Below are 13,902 nucleotides of genomic sequence, written 5' to 3'. Positions count from 1 at the left end.
TGTTTAAAAAAAATCGTTCTAGTTATGGAATTTAAAAGAACAAAGAACATAATTTAAAACTTTGATGAATAACCAAATTGGCAGTGGAAAATATATATTGTTAGTATTAAATGCTGTAATTTGTAAGAGTCGTGTTGTCGGCCGGCCTTTTGGCTGGTTTGGCCTTCACTAATAATTTTATTAACAAAATATTATTTTACTTCTAATTTTATTATTAGGTGCTAAAAAATGTATATTTATAAAAAATAAGTGAAAAATACATTTTGTTTATAAATAGGTTTTATATTGTCTTTAAAATAATTTAATCAAAGAATTCTTATTAATAACAAATATAATATATAAATACAATGAGTATTAGTACATACTCAAAATTCTTTGATTATGTATTTTTTTATTTTGGTAAAAACTTTTTTTAAATTGAATAACGAATCTATATTGCTATCGTATGAAGAGATTACAATGCTATTTTATGAAATACGATTTTGAAACTATGATGCAAGTTTACGACGTAATGTTTTTATTTTTTTTTAAACTATACTCTGAATTGAATTTGAGTTTACAAATGGTTCAAATTATCACTGATTATATCACTTTGAACATACAACGCATTTTAATAACTCGTTGTAGATATTCGAATTACAAGGGTGAGTATCGCAGTCAATCTGTATGTGTGATAAGTAAGAAGAAATAATCTTTTTTGCTATAAATTCAGATTCTGGTGAAATACCTAACGCCTGATCATTAACACACATTATTTGAGATTGTTTTGTACCGTGATGGTAGTCCATTAAGTAACCGAAATATTCAATGTTCCACTCTGGTGGACATTCCGTAGTAGAAGGTATCATAATTTGTGCAGATTTTCCGAGTGCTTTACACAAAGCACAAGGAACATATTTTCTAGTGCCAACTAACTTTGCAAAATTAGTTTCAGCATTCTCATTACTATTATATTTACTTTGAATATTATTCATATTAAATGGTTGTTTAGATTGATCAGCAGTTTTTTTAGTTAGAGTAACAATGTTTTTAATTGGATCAGTCACGCCTTTTTTTAAGCCACTAGTTATCAAGTAATTATTTGTAATAAAGGTACTCGCAGTAGTTTTATCTTTATTTTTAACGTCAGTTGGCTTAGCTGGACTTACGGTTGTTTTTTTAATGTCAGTTGGTTTAGTTGAACTTACGGTTGTTTTTTTAATGTCAATTGGTTTAGCTGAACTTACGGTTGTTTTTGTAATATCGCCAGATTTAGCTGAACTAGCTATCAAATCATCTTTATCTAAAAATGATGTTGCTTTTGTCGGACCATCCATTTTTTGAGGTGAATAAAAAATAACTTCGAATGGAAGAGTATTTTTTTTAATTGAACCAGGGTTAGTTAAGTTTACACCTAGTTTTATATGATTAGGAGTTGTTATTTTTGAAACAGTAATTGAATTAGTCACAAGAGTAGTTTTTTTCAAAGAAACATTATTTACGTTAGCAGTTGTTTTGCTTGAACCAAAAGTTGTTATAGCTTGAACACCCGGAACTTTTGTTATTGCTTGACCACCTGGAGCTTTTGTTATTTCTTGACCACCTGGAGCTTTTGTTATTGCTTGACTATCTGGAACTTTTGCTGGGACAACTTGTATTTTTTTTTGTGTTAGTTCAACTTTTTGAGTTGTTGGTTCAGTTACCATTTTTGATAAAACTTTTTTTGTTGTTGGAATTTTATTCAGACTAACTGTTGTTTTAGTTTCATTTTCATTTATTTTTGTTTCTTTGTTTTCTGCTACTATACTTTGACTTACTTTATTGAATGTTTTTATGTCTTTAGTAAAACTTAAGTTATTAAATTTGTAGTTTTTTTCATTTACTTTTTTATTATTATTGAAATCTGTTGTTAATATATGCTGTCGGTAGCTACTGTAGCTTTCGTTGATGAGCAAACTTTTATTATCATTGTTATATAAATGGCTACAATTGTTTTCTGCGTCAGTTTGTTTTTTGCAATCACGACTAGTATTTAAAGTTTCATCATTTAGGTTTGTGTCACTAAAGACGCTGAAATTGTGTTTTTGCATATGAAGCTTGTTGCCATGGTTTTCGTGACTGGGGCTTGTAATGATCTTTCTGATTTGTTTTTCATTTGACTTAACTTGCGGAACATGTGGTGTACCTTTGAAGGTTAAACTGTCCGTCATTATTGACGACTTTATTGAAGGTTTTATTGACGGCTTTAGTAGTTGTATTTTTTGCTTTAAAACATCTTTTTTAAGTTCCATTTTTGAAGAAGTTGCGCTTCCTGAATGCAACACTTTTTTTTTTTTAACGCTTATATTAAAACTTTGAGCGGTATTGTCAGCAGGAATACTTTTTTTTGCTCTTGTTTTAAAGTTTTTAGAAAAAAAACGATCGGATATAGGAAGACAAACAGCGTTTGAACCAGATGATGTACCATCTGACTGAGCAAGCAAACTCATTGAAACTTGACCTAAACATTAATCAATAAATTTTAAATTTTATTTAAAATCATTTTACCTTTTTGCGTTTTTTACAAAAAAGTAAAACACATTTTAAATAAAAGAAGTCAACTTATTTATGTCATGCGATTATATGAATTTTTGAAACTTCAAGTTGTAAATCTGATGAAAACTTATTTTGAAATAACAATAGCATAACTAATTTTAAACTTTTATTACCAGCATAGACCTCACCTCACAAAAAAACAATTTTATTAAAGTAGTCACTTTTACGTTAAAAATTACCTGAATATATTGTGTTGCTTGTATCTGGACAAGTTGATGAGCCCCATACGGTATAGACTAATTCAAACGCTTCTTTTTGTAATTTTTGGTTATTTCGATCTTTTTCGCTGTTTTCATTTGTATTTGTATCTAAAATTTTGCAATCACAAACTCCTGGATCTCCTTTAAGCCCTTGCTTTCCTCGAGGTCCGTCAAGCCCATTGTAACCCATTTGACCATTTAAACCTAGAAAATTATTTTTTTAACTGAAAACAATTTTAAAATTTTTTTTTCATAAATTTGAAACTAAAGCGACCAAAAACTTGAGAGCCGTGGCGCAGTGGTTAGAGCGCTTGCTTCAGAATCAAACAAACCTGCTTATCTGTTAAAACGACACCAGTAGAAAAAGCAGCGTGAATTTTCTATTAAATGCTCATCCGTGGTGCTCTGGGACAAGACCGTTTAGTCACCTTGAAGCACGTTAATAACAACAACAACAAAAAGTACTCTTCTTAAAAGTGAGAACTGTGAAGTTACACACTGGTAGGAAGAGTGAAGCTTTATGCAGTTGCACGTTATAGAATTACTACTTTACCTAATAGAATGTAGCTTCTAACTAAAAATATCAAGTAGAGGAAAAAAAAAAGAAAAAAAAATGAAAGAAATTTAAATTAGAAGAAAAATTTATTTATTTAAAAGGATTACAATAAAAAGAAAAATTTACCTGGTTCTCCTTTTTCTCCCTTACTACCTTGACAATTTTTTTTGGGAGTCTTATGCTGTGGTGGTAGCTTTGCGGTAGTTACGTTAGGTTTGCTTACATTAGTTGTAGAACATTTAAGCAATTCACTAAGACTGTAATAAAAAATGAAAAATGAAGAAATAATTTGTGATTGGGACCGTAATTTTAATTAATAAGGGTTACACGATAAAAAATCACGACTTTTTTCGTAAATGTGTTACATGAAATATATTGCAAAATTGTTATGCAAATACTGACTATATTACTTTTTAGCGTTAAAGAAATGGTAATGGTAGTTCAATGGTAAACCTGATATTATTAATAGTAATTTATATTTTATTAAAAATACTTAAACAAAGTATAATAGAAGTACAATAGAAAATGAGACAGAAACTAAAGTATTTTTTAATTGATTAAAATGAGCACTAATAATACACTTCTAACACACTTCTTGATTTTAAAGTTACTTACTATTATTTTTAAAGTTATTGTGTTTTAATTTTAATTAAGTTTAAACCTAAAGGACACCCATATAGATAACCATCCATAAAGATAAACTTCTGAGTTTTTTGTATATTAGATTTTGGTGCACATTTTTTTTATTTTTTTAGAGAATAATATCTAATAAAATGCTTTTTATGACTGGTGGACTGGGGAAAGTTGGAACCCTTATGACTGGTATAGACGGATTAACTATAAAAACATTTATGTTTTAATTAAAACAAACAGACAACCCAAACATACTTTTAACCATAGTTTGAGTAAATTGATTGCGCTGTTGTTGAAAATAAATTTGTTTTTGCAAATATATCATTTTGTTTTAATTAATACAACTGGTCCCCGGCAACCAGTTGCCTTGATTGGATTAAGAATCCCTAAATTGGAAGCGTTCCAATTTAGGGATCCCTAAATTGAAACACTTTGATGCAATTTGAAAAAACCCAGTAAAATCAACAAAAATTGATTAAAATGATTTTTATCTTTACAGTGAAAATTTAAACAGTTCATTCAAAATTTATAATAGAATTAATATTACCCTGGAAAATTAAAATTCTACAAAAAAAAATTGTATAAAAACTTCAACTGCTATGACTTTCTCTTAATTTATTGATAAAAAATCATTAAATAAAGTATTATCTAAGTATTACTAAGTATTTTCAAAGTGCGACCGAACGATTTTTACAACCCTTTGACTTTATTACTGATTGAGTGATTATTACTAATTTATAGTTCCAATCAAGGAAACTTTGGACTATTTTATTATATCATGCTTGCAGCAACTTATGAGATCAGTTTATATCGTAAGTTTAAATCCCATCGCATTAAACACAAAAAACCGTATAACCCATATCAGTATAGTTTTCCCAGCGCAATCAATATAGTATGAACACAAAACTAGATCACAAAAAAAAAACTGATGCATTTTTTGAGGGCTAACTTTCAAAATCTGTTAAAACGTAGAAAATAAGGGGTTTTACTAGAAAAATTCAAAATATAGCTATAATTCTTTTTTTTTTCTCAAAAATAAATGCAATGTTTCAATTAAGGCGCTGTTCAATTAAAGCAACTCTTCTTTTATGTTATGTGTACGCAGTTTTTAAATTTGATTTATTTTTAAGGAAATACTAGAACATTAAAATTTTTTAGAAATATGAGTTACTGAAACATCAAATCAAAAAGTCAAAAGTCATAATTTACCTGCGGCACACAGATATCAGCTGAGATTGTAAACGAAACGACAGTTCATTGTCATTCTCACCGAGGTCTCGTTTATTACGATTTAGCTTTTTTAGAGTTTTTTCTTCATAAAAAAGTTTTTCTTGAATCTTTGCAAGTTGGTTTTTTAATAAAGTAAAATTAGAATTAATATAATTTGATGCATACCGGACGCGATTGAAACTCTTGAGTTGATGAAGTTTGTCTACAAACAAACTTTTTTGAAAGTTTTCGAGTTGAATTACACGTGCTTCTAAAATAAGTTGACGTTCTGACCAAGATTGTATTGAAAATAAAATAAAAAGAAATCCACAAATTGATGTTATAATTACTAGCATCAGAGATGGTTTACATGTTTTACAAGTTTTTCCATTACAAGTTTGACCATTTTTTTCCATAATTCGGAACTATTTTTAACTTTAAAAAGCACTGTTTAATTCATTTAATTATGTTTATATATTGTAGATAGTTATAAATAAAATTTGAAATGTAATCCTTTTTTAAAAATCTTTTTACATTATGTTTACTATAAGTTTATTTTTGATATTTACAACCATGATTGTATTACATATATATATATCACCGGAAACTTCCTTATTTCTTTTAATATCCGTAGTGTAAATGGACATCTTCGATTCCAGATCCTCCAAATATATCATACAACTCTTATTAATAATTAACAATAAAACAGTGATTTAGATTTGAGTACGATATGGCAAGAAAGAGTATAAGCTGTAAGTAACAGTGTAAGACTGTTTTTTGATAAACTTTAAAAATATGATTGAGTACAAAACAATGTTTATACAATAAAAGTAAACAAGAAAAAAAAATTTTCTTCGAATGTTTTTTCAATTTTAGTATAAAAGATTTTTTGCACCATTTTAAGTGCATTAAGAAATTTTATTTTATTTTTGGAATTTGAGATTTCAGAGAGAAAAAAAGCTTTTTAAGGGTGTAAAATATAAAAAAATAAATATTAAACATTTTTAGATGAAAATTTTCAATCAAAAAATGCCTTAAACACTTGCTAAAAACATTCGCTATAAAACACTTGCTAAAAAAACTCGCTAAACGTCAAAAAAAGTTTTGTCAGTTATAAAAAAATTTGGTCAAAAAGAAAATTTAATGTTTAATTAGCACTTGTGAAACATAAAATTTAAAAACAAAAAGTCTCTTTATCGAAAAAATAGTTGTTTGCCAATGATTGTAATGTCTCCAGCTTACAAAATCTCTTGAACTTGAGTACATGAGATTTTGTAAGTTGGAAAAAACTGTTGAACAAGTTAAATCGGCTTAATGAACTTTTCCTCGTAAAAGAACATTTGTTTAACAACATTCGACTAAGCTTAGATGTACCGCTAATCTTAAAACATCGAATAAAATTTGATCTAATTTATTTAAAATTAATTTTTATGGTTGACTAATTTTTTTTAATTTATAAACTGTTTCTTTCATTCTTTTTTTAGATAAACTCACAAACCAATAACTTTATTATGTTATTAAACTTTGTTATGACTGTTAATTTTGTTATGACTGTTAAACTTGAAATCTGAATAAATTGTTTTTTCTCTTTTCCTTTATTTTTAATTAACGTTTTCGTATGAGTTGGACTTCAACGGCAAGTACAACTCATATAAAACTATTGTATGAGTTGTATTTTTTTTTTTAGCTCATTTAATTATCAAAAATCCATTTATAAGTAGATAACATATAACAAGCAATTGTGGGTTTAAAGTTAAAAATGTTAAAATTTAAAGTTCAGTTAATCTGTCATTTAGAAAAGGACACAAGTTTGTTTATTAAAACTTTTCAAAAACAACAAAACTTTTTACTTTATAAAAAATGTCTTAAATGTAGCTGTGTAAAGTTATGAACTTGTGTCCTTTTCAAAATGACAGGTTTAACTGACGAAGCAATGTGCCCATGCATCACTAAAACGGGGCGTTTTACTAAAACAAATATCTGGGTATAGCTCAAGCCACATGAAAGAGATTGTCTATTTTAGATTTAAAAACATCCAACAATGGAGCAAATACAGAACGTTCTAAAAGAAAATTACATGTATAAGCAACAGGGTTTGTAAAAAATTGTATTTTTCATCAATGAGACAGTAAACTTAAAAACAAACAAAAATACGATGATCATGTACTTATCTTGCATAGTTAATTCTACCTGAGGATATGTTTGCGGTGGTCGATTGAGATAACGGTGATTGATTGAGACTGCTGTGATAGATTGAGATTTACTATATAATATCGGTTATAATATCGATATAATATCGGTTAATTTGACCCGTTTGAATGGTTGTCATACTGTATCATAACGATTATTTATGAAAACAAAATTGTGTAACCATATATATTTTTGTAACCATACATTTCCTAATTTTTTATTTATTGTAATAAATAAATAAAAAATCACTAAAATTTAAGATCTGGTTTAATTAAAAGCTGCATATTTGGAGTTAAAGATGTAAAATTTACTTTAACAAACAAATGTATTTTATCGCGCATGTAAAAAATAAAGTTTTAAATTAAGCAGAGCAAACACGTTTATGTTGATTCAAGTCAGTCTTGATATAAATGAACGTTTATTATTGATAAAATATATTTCTAACCCTAACAGTAATAATATATTTCTAACAGTAAAAATATATTTCTAACAGTAAAAATATATTTCTAACAATAAAAATATAATTCTAACCTTAGATTATTCATCCAATTCTAAAATAATTTTTTTATATGAACTCTTTTTGAACAATTGCTCAATATCATGTCATTCCTGAGAATCTTGAAATAACTGTATCATGGTTCAGATGTATCATGAATAGGAATTGAGGGTCAAGATAAAATAGCAGTAATACCAGTTTTACCTTTAAAATTTAATGAAAAAAATGCCTCTTTAGTTTTATTTGCAACCCCGAAGCCTTGCAGAACATAGTTAATATAAAACCACATAATTTCTACACTAACATGGTTAACTGGTTAATTTTTTTCTACACTAACATGGTTTACTGAATAATATTTTTTTAAATCAAATCTTTACTAAATAATATTTTTTTAAATTAAATCAAATTTAAGATTATCTACAGCAGTAACATCAACAATTGGTAATTAGCTTTTTATTAGCCGGTGAGTTAGTGACAGCGGTACTTGAGTTGGTTTGTTGGTTTTGCCCCTGTTTTGCATTGAATAGCTTTTTTTATGAGTTTTCATAATTTAATCATTTCTAATTTTAGTTTTTGTAGGTGATTTACTAATGAACTTTTATTTACTTGACCGAAGCATAGGATACCCTTAATAAGAATAAAAATCCTAATAAAAACTCTTATGTCTTTTTTCCACCTTCCAAATAACAGAAACTGACACATTAATGTCGAAACCTTGAATCGATAATATAATCTTAAAAAGAGAAAAGGTTACAAAGTTTTTTACTGCCAAAAATCTTAGAAGCAAGAATCTTAGAGGAGGAGAGAATCATATTAATAATCCACAAAAGTTGCTAAATGCATTAAAATTCTATTTAAAGCTTAAAATATATTAATTTAAACACCTGTTAGCGAAATTGTATCATTTATTGTCATCAACTACGCAAATACTCTATGGGGAAACGCTCATGAGAGGCTTAAACTCTCCATCTTTATCAGAAACTTGAACAATAAACTTTAAAAATCAGTTTTCTCACACAAAATAACTTCTTAAAAAATTGACTCCATTAAACTTAATGTTTTTAATAATTTAGAAAATATATCACCGAACGTATTTTTTTACAGTTACCTAAAAATAAACCTTTGTGTTAATAACAACCTTGTTGCCAAAAAAAGCGAATCAGTTTTTGTTCCATATCTCTGGAAAAAAATAGTTTAACAAAAGAAAGCGAATCAGTTTTTTGTTCCTCATCTCTGAAGCAAAATAGTTTTACAAAAGAAAGCGAATCAGTTTTTTTATTTCTCTGAAACAAAATAGTTTTACAAAAGAAAGCGAATCAGTTTTTTTATTTCTCTGAAACAAAATAGTTTTATAAAATGTTCAACTTTTTATAAAACCCTCTCACTGAGTCCATTGCTTTACGTCTTCTTGGATTATTATTTAGAATCTCTTATAGAAACCGCATGTACAATTGATCGCAAATTAAGCATTTATTAAGGTTGTTTCTCTTTGTCATACTTGCCATTAATTTAATCATACATATTCTACAAATCTTTTAATCGTCTCTGTATGTAATACTGTTGTAATATTTCGGCTGGTTTTCTAATGATGCTTATTCTCTTTACACTTACAATGCGTTTTTAGATACGGTCTAAAAATGCATTGTTAGCGTAGTTGGACCGGCCTTATTTGCCAAGCTTGAGCCTCTCTCCCATCGTCGTAAAGTTGCATATATTTCTTTTTTTTTTAATAAATACTATCATGGTCGTTGCTCAAAGGAACTATTATCGTTAGTTCCATAAACAAAACTCGAGCTCGCTTAACTGTTATTCAGCAGCGACTTTGCTGTATTCTTTAACTGTATACATCTCTTCATGCTCTAATTAATTAATTTTCCTCAATTTGGAACTCTCTCCCATCTTTATATTTTCCTGACTTATACAACCTATAAAATTTTAAGTCAGCCGTTTCCTTGCTCCTTAACACTATTCTTTGCTATCTAGTAACACCCAACTTAATAGTGGCTGCCTGCAGCTATGTTGGGAGTAAATTATTTTGTTTAAAAAAATAAATATATATATATTAAAGTAACTACTCGATGTAGTTAAGGCGATTTTAAAATATTATAGCGTCTTTATGATATTTTGGTGACGGCATATTTCCGTTAAAGATCAGGTCTGTGAATTATGAAATATAAAATATAAAAAAATGTAAAATATAAAAAAAATATAAGACGAAATAAGTTTTAATGATAAACTTTGCCGTAACATAAAGTAAAAATGTTTTTTGGGAAAAAAGGCAGATCAAAGATTTAAAAAAAAAAACTTTCTAAAATCACGATTGCTTTGTCCAAATTTAAATGAGATTTTAAGGTGGTTTACCAGGAAATCAAGTTTATATTTTTCAAATTTTTCAAATTTTCAGTTTAGATTGTCTAAAGATAATTAATTATCCCTGAATTCATTTCTGAAATCTGTTTTTCAGAAAAATAAACACAAAAGGTTTATTTTAAGATTTAAACGAGGTGGTTAAAATAATTTTCCATAGCAACGGCCCCTATCAACACACTTTTCTTTCTTGTTTTGGACTAATTTTTGTATACTTGGCATACTTTTCAAAAAATTGAATTTAGTATGATGGTTAAATCTGTTCTATACCGTAGATTAAAAAAAAAATAAACAAACTACATTCACTTTCAGTGTTATATAAGAGATGAATAAAGGACAAAACTTTATATTTATGTTTACTAATGAAGTTGTTTATGGATTTTAGTTCTTTTATTATTTAGATATAGCTAATATAAAAAGTAATGGGAAATAAAAAAAATCATTTAAGAAAAGTGAAGAGGACATTCGCTGGGAACAAGTTCCAAAAAGCAAGTAAAACCGAAATAGTAACAACAACTTTACTAAAAAATCATGTAGTGCTAAAAAGCTTAGCAAACTTAAATTGAATGAAAAACAGTGTTCTGATGATTTTAATTTAATTATGTATTTTCCTATTCTCAAAGAAATATTAATGCAAGTTGGTAGCTGCCCAGATTGTCAAAATGGATTAACCATACAAAATGATGATTCAAAGAGAATGGGATTTTCAAACAGTTTGAAAATCAAATGCACATCATGTTCATATGAATGGTGCACTTTTACAAGTAATATTGCAGACAAAAGCACACAAAGTAAAGGCAGGAGTGCATTTGATATTAACTTAAGAATGATTATTGCTTTTCGTGAGATTGGTCAAGGGCATGAACCTATGAGTCGTTTCGCTTATATTACAAATATGAGTTGCATGAATGTAAATGCTTTTCAACATAATCATAAATTGATTCAAGCTGCTTATGATTCGCTGCTAAAGATTGTATGAAGTTTGCTGCAAATGAAATTAAAGCAAATGCTGTTGAAAAATCCACTACCGGTGTTCCATTAATCCAGGTTTCTCTTGATGGTACTTGGCAGAAACGAGGACATTCTTCTCTTAATGGTGTAGTTACTGCTATAAGTAGCGGTCAATGTGTTGATGCAGATGTATTAAGCAAGTATTGCAGAGGGTGTCAAATTTGGTTCAACAGAAAACAACATTCTAAATATGAAAACTGGAAAACAAATCACAATTGTTCTTTAAACCACACAAACTTGTCAGGGGCAATAGAAAGGATTGGTGCACCTAATATCTTTCAACGCTCATTGGAATTGTATGGACTCATATATAAGTACTATCTTGGAGATGGGGACTCCTCTTCTTTTAATTATGTAGTAGCAAGTAATCCTTACGCTGAGTATGATATCAATCCAGAAAATTTAGAGTGCATTGGACACATTCAGAAAAGAATTGCAACCCGTCTCCATAATCGTCGTAAAGAGAAACATGGAGGACTAAAGTTAACTGGAAAAAATAATCTGACAAAAAGGGCAGTGAATATCATCCAGAACTATTTTGGAATGGCTATTCACCAAACTGCTAAAAATTGAAAATTAAATGATACACAAAAGATACACCAAATGAAAAAGAACATTAGAGCAGTACTTTTTCACTGTACCAATTTCAACAGTCAATCACAACGCCATGTTTTATGTCCTGTAGGACCTGAAAGTTGGTGTAATGACAGGGAAATGACAATTATAAACCAAAAGTTAATCTACCTATATGGGTTCATGATATTATATTAAGTGATTTCAATGATTTAAGTGATGACCAATTATTGAAAAAGTGTGTTCATGGAGAAACACAAAATTGCAATGAAGGGATCAATAATGTAATTTGGTCTAGGTGTCCCAAAAATGTGTTTGTGAAGAAAGCTACCCTTGAAATTGGAGTGAATTCAACTATATTGAGTTTTAATGAAGGAACATCTGGTCTTAAAAGCGTTTTTGAGTATCTAAATATACCACACAGTGGTAAGACTGTAACCGGTTCATTGAAAAAGGACAAGCGTCGTGTTAGTAATATGGAGAGAAAAGAAAAAACTTTTATTAATAAAAGAAGAATTCAATTAAGGGGATTATCTAAAGGCTGATTTGATAAAGAACAAGAACTTGAAGCTAAAAAATCGTATGCTTCTGGAAGTTTTTAGACTGTTTTTTATCTTTATATTTTTAGAATGCTGTTTTCTTAATATGTCATTTTTTGCTATTTGCCTTTACGTGGAACAAGATATTTCCAGATCGGTTTAAAATATGGAGCTGTTATTTTCAGCATTTGCAGTTATAACTTAGATCTGGAGACTGAACTAAAATCAAGACATAAGCTGCTCTATTTACAGTGTTATTACTCATTGCTCATGATTTTTTCATGTAGACCCCCTGAAAAGTGGTATAAGTTAATGAACTTCATTTTAGTTCAGGAACTAGATAATATAACCAAGATTATTTGTGCAAAATTTCGAAAGAAAAAGATAATTTATCTTTGAGTTTCCTTGTTTCATCCATGTGTACAGTTTAATGCCTTTTTCGACTAAAATTTGATGTTCTTTATAAAAAATTTCAGAAATTCAAATTTTTTTTCATAACTTGTAACTAAAAAATAATTACTCCGCGGCTCTATCAGAATTTATAAAATCGAGTGAATTTGAACTAGTGGACGTAATTAAAGGTTCAGGCCCTAAGATAACATATCAACATAATACACTACCAAATGCATCATATATTGATCACATAGCTATCTCAAAAAACACTTCTCTTAGGTATTACAACTGTTTTGTTGCCCCCTTTTCACCTCAGAATATGAGTGATCATTTGCCAGTATCAATTGTAATTGAACTCATCGGAAGATCTCTCAAAGAGAATATTCACAAAATGACAGACAAAATTAGCATTCCAAATTATGCTTAGAATAATCAACGTTTTATACAATTATATAATGATTTCGTAAATAATAATATTAAAAGTCTTAGCCTTACAAATAACAATTACGATAAAGAACTTATCAAAATCTATAATTTGATTACAAAAAGTGCATCTGAAGCTCTTCGCCAACACTTATCTGAGAAAAAACAATCATTATATTCGAAATTTTGGTGGACTCCCGAGTTAAATAGGAGTAAAAAAGTTCTTACATTTCATTTTAAGAAATGGCGTGACACGGGTTTCGTAAAAGATTTAAGTTCGCACATTTTTAACCAATACCTAATTGCACGAAAAAATTTCCGAAACGCTGTTAAGAAAGCACAAAACTATAACCTTTACAAAAAATACATAAAAATCGAGATGTTAAAAAATACCAATCCAAAAAACTTCTGGAATACTTTTAGAAATATACAGACTGATGCAAACTCAAAATTATTTACAATAAATAATAAAAAGGACAAGGAGTCAATCACAAGAGAATTCGCCGATAGTTTTGAAAAACGGTTAAATACTAAATCTACAACGCATACCGCGAAGAGTTTTCAAGTTCCACCTTGTACAAAATTTGACTTTGTAATAATATCAGATGAAATTATAAGAACGGCTATCTCTTGCCTAAAATTAAACAAAACCAAAGATGCTTTTGGAATCTCTGCAGAACATTTAAAATATTTGCGTTGTGAAGCCCTAATAGAATGGCTAAAAAAATTCTTCACGTT

The 13,902-nt window shown here is 28.5% G+C and overlaps 1 protein-coding gene across 1 annotated transcript; it reads right to left on the bottom strand.

Annotated features, from left to right (window-relative positions):
• Positions 1-261: 261 nt before the first annotated feature.
• LOC105844836 (uncharacterized) lies at positions 262-6,051 on the bottom strand. The gene is made up of 4 exons (XM_065803663.1): positions 5,173-6,051; positions 3,457-3,587; positions 2,754-2,978; positions 262-2,479 (listed from the first exon to the last, which is right to left on the bottom strand). Exons 1-4 carry the CDS (start codon positions 5,586-5,588, stop codon positions 588-590), a joined length of 2,664 nt encoding a protein of 887 aa, XP_065659735.1. The 5' UTR covers positions 5,589-6,051; the 3' UTR covers positions 262-587.
• Positions 6,052-13,902: the final 7,851 nt, after the last annotated feature.

This window comes from Hydra vulgaris, chromosome 08 (genome assembly GCF_038396675.1).
Source record: "Hydra vulgaris chromosome 08, alternate assembly HydraT2T_AEP".
Taxonomy (NCBI): domain Eukaryota; kingdom Metazoa; phylum Cnidaria; class Hydrozoa; order Anthoathecata; family Hydridae; genus Hydra; species Hydra vulgaris.
The sequence above is the reverse complement of the archived record's forward strand: the minus strand, read 5'-3'. Positions and strand labels throughout refer to the sequence as shown.

Excerpts from the sequence above, each read along its gene's own strand:
- LOC105844836 (XM_065803663.1), bottom strand. The coding sequence starts at position 5,588 with ATGGAAAAAAATGGTCAAACTTGTAATGGAAAAACTTGTAAAACATGT. Across the intron at positions 3,588-5,172 it reads CTGATATCTGTGTGCCGCAG|TCTTAGTGAATTGCTTAAAT; the intron begins GTAAATTATGAC and ends TTTTTATTACAG. Across the intron at positions 2,979-3,456 it reads GGGAGAAAAAGGAGAACCAG|GTTTAAATGGTCAAATGGGT; the intron begins GTAAATTTTTCT and ends ATAATTTTCTAG.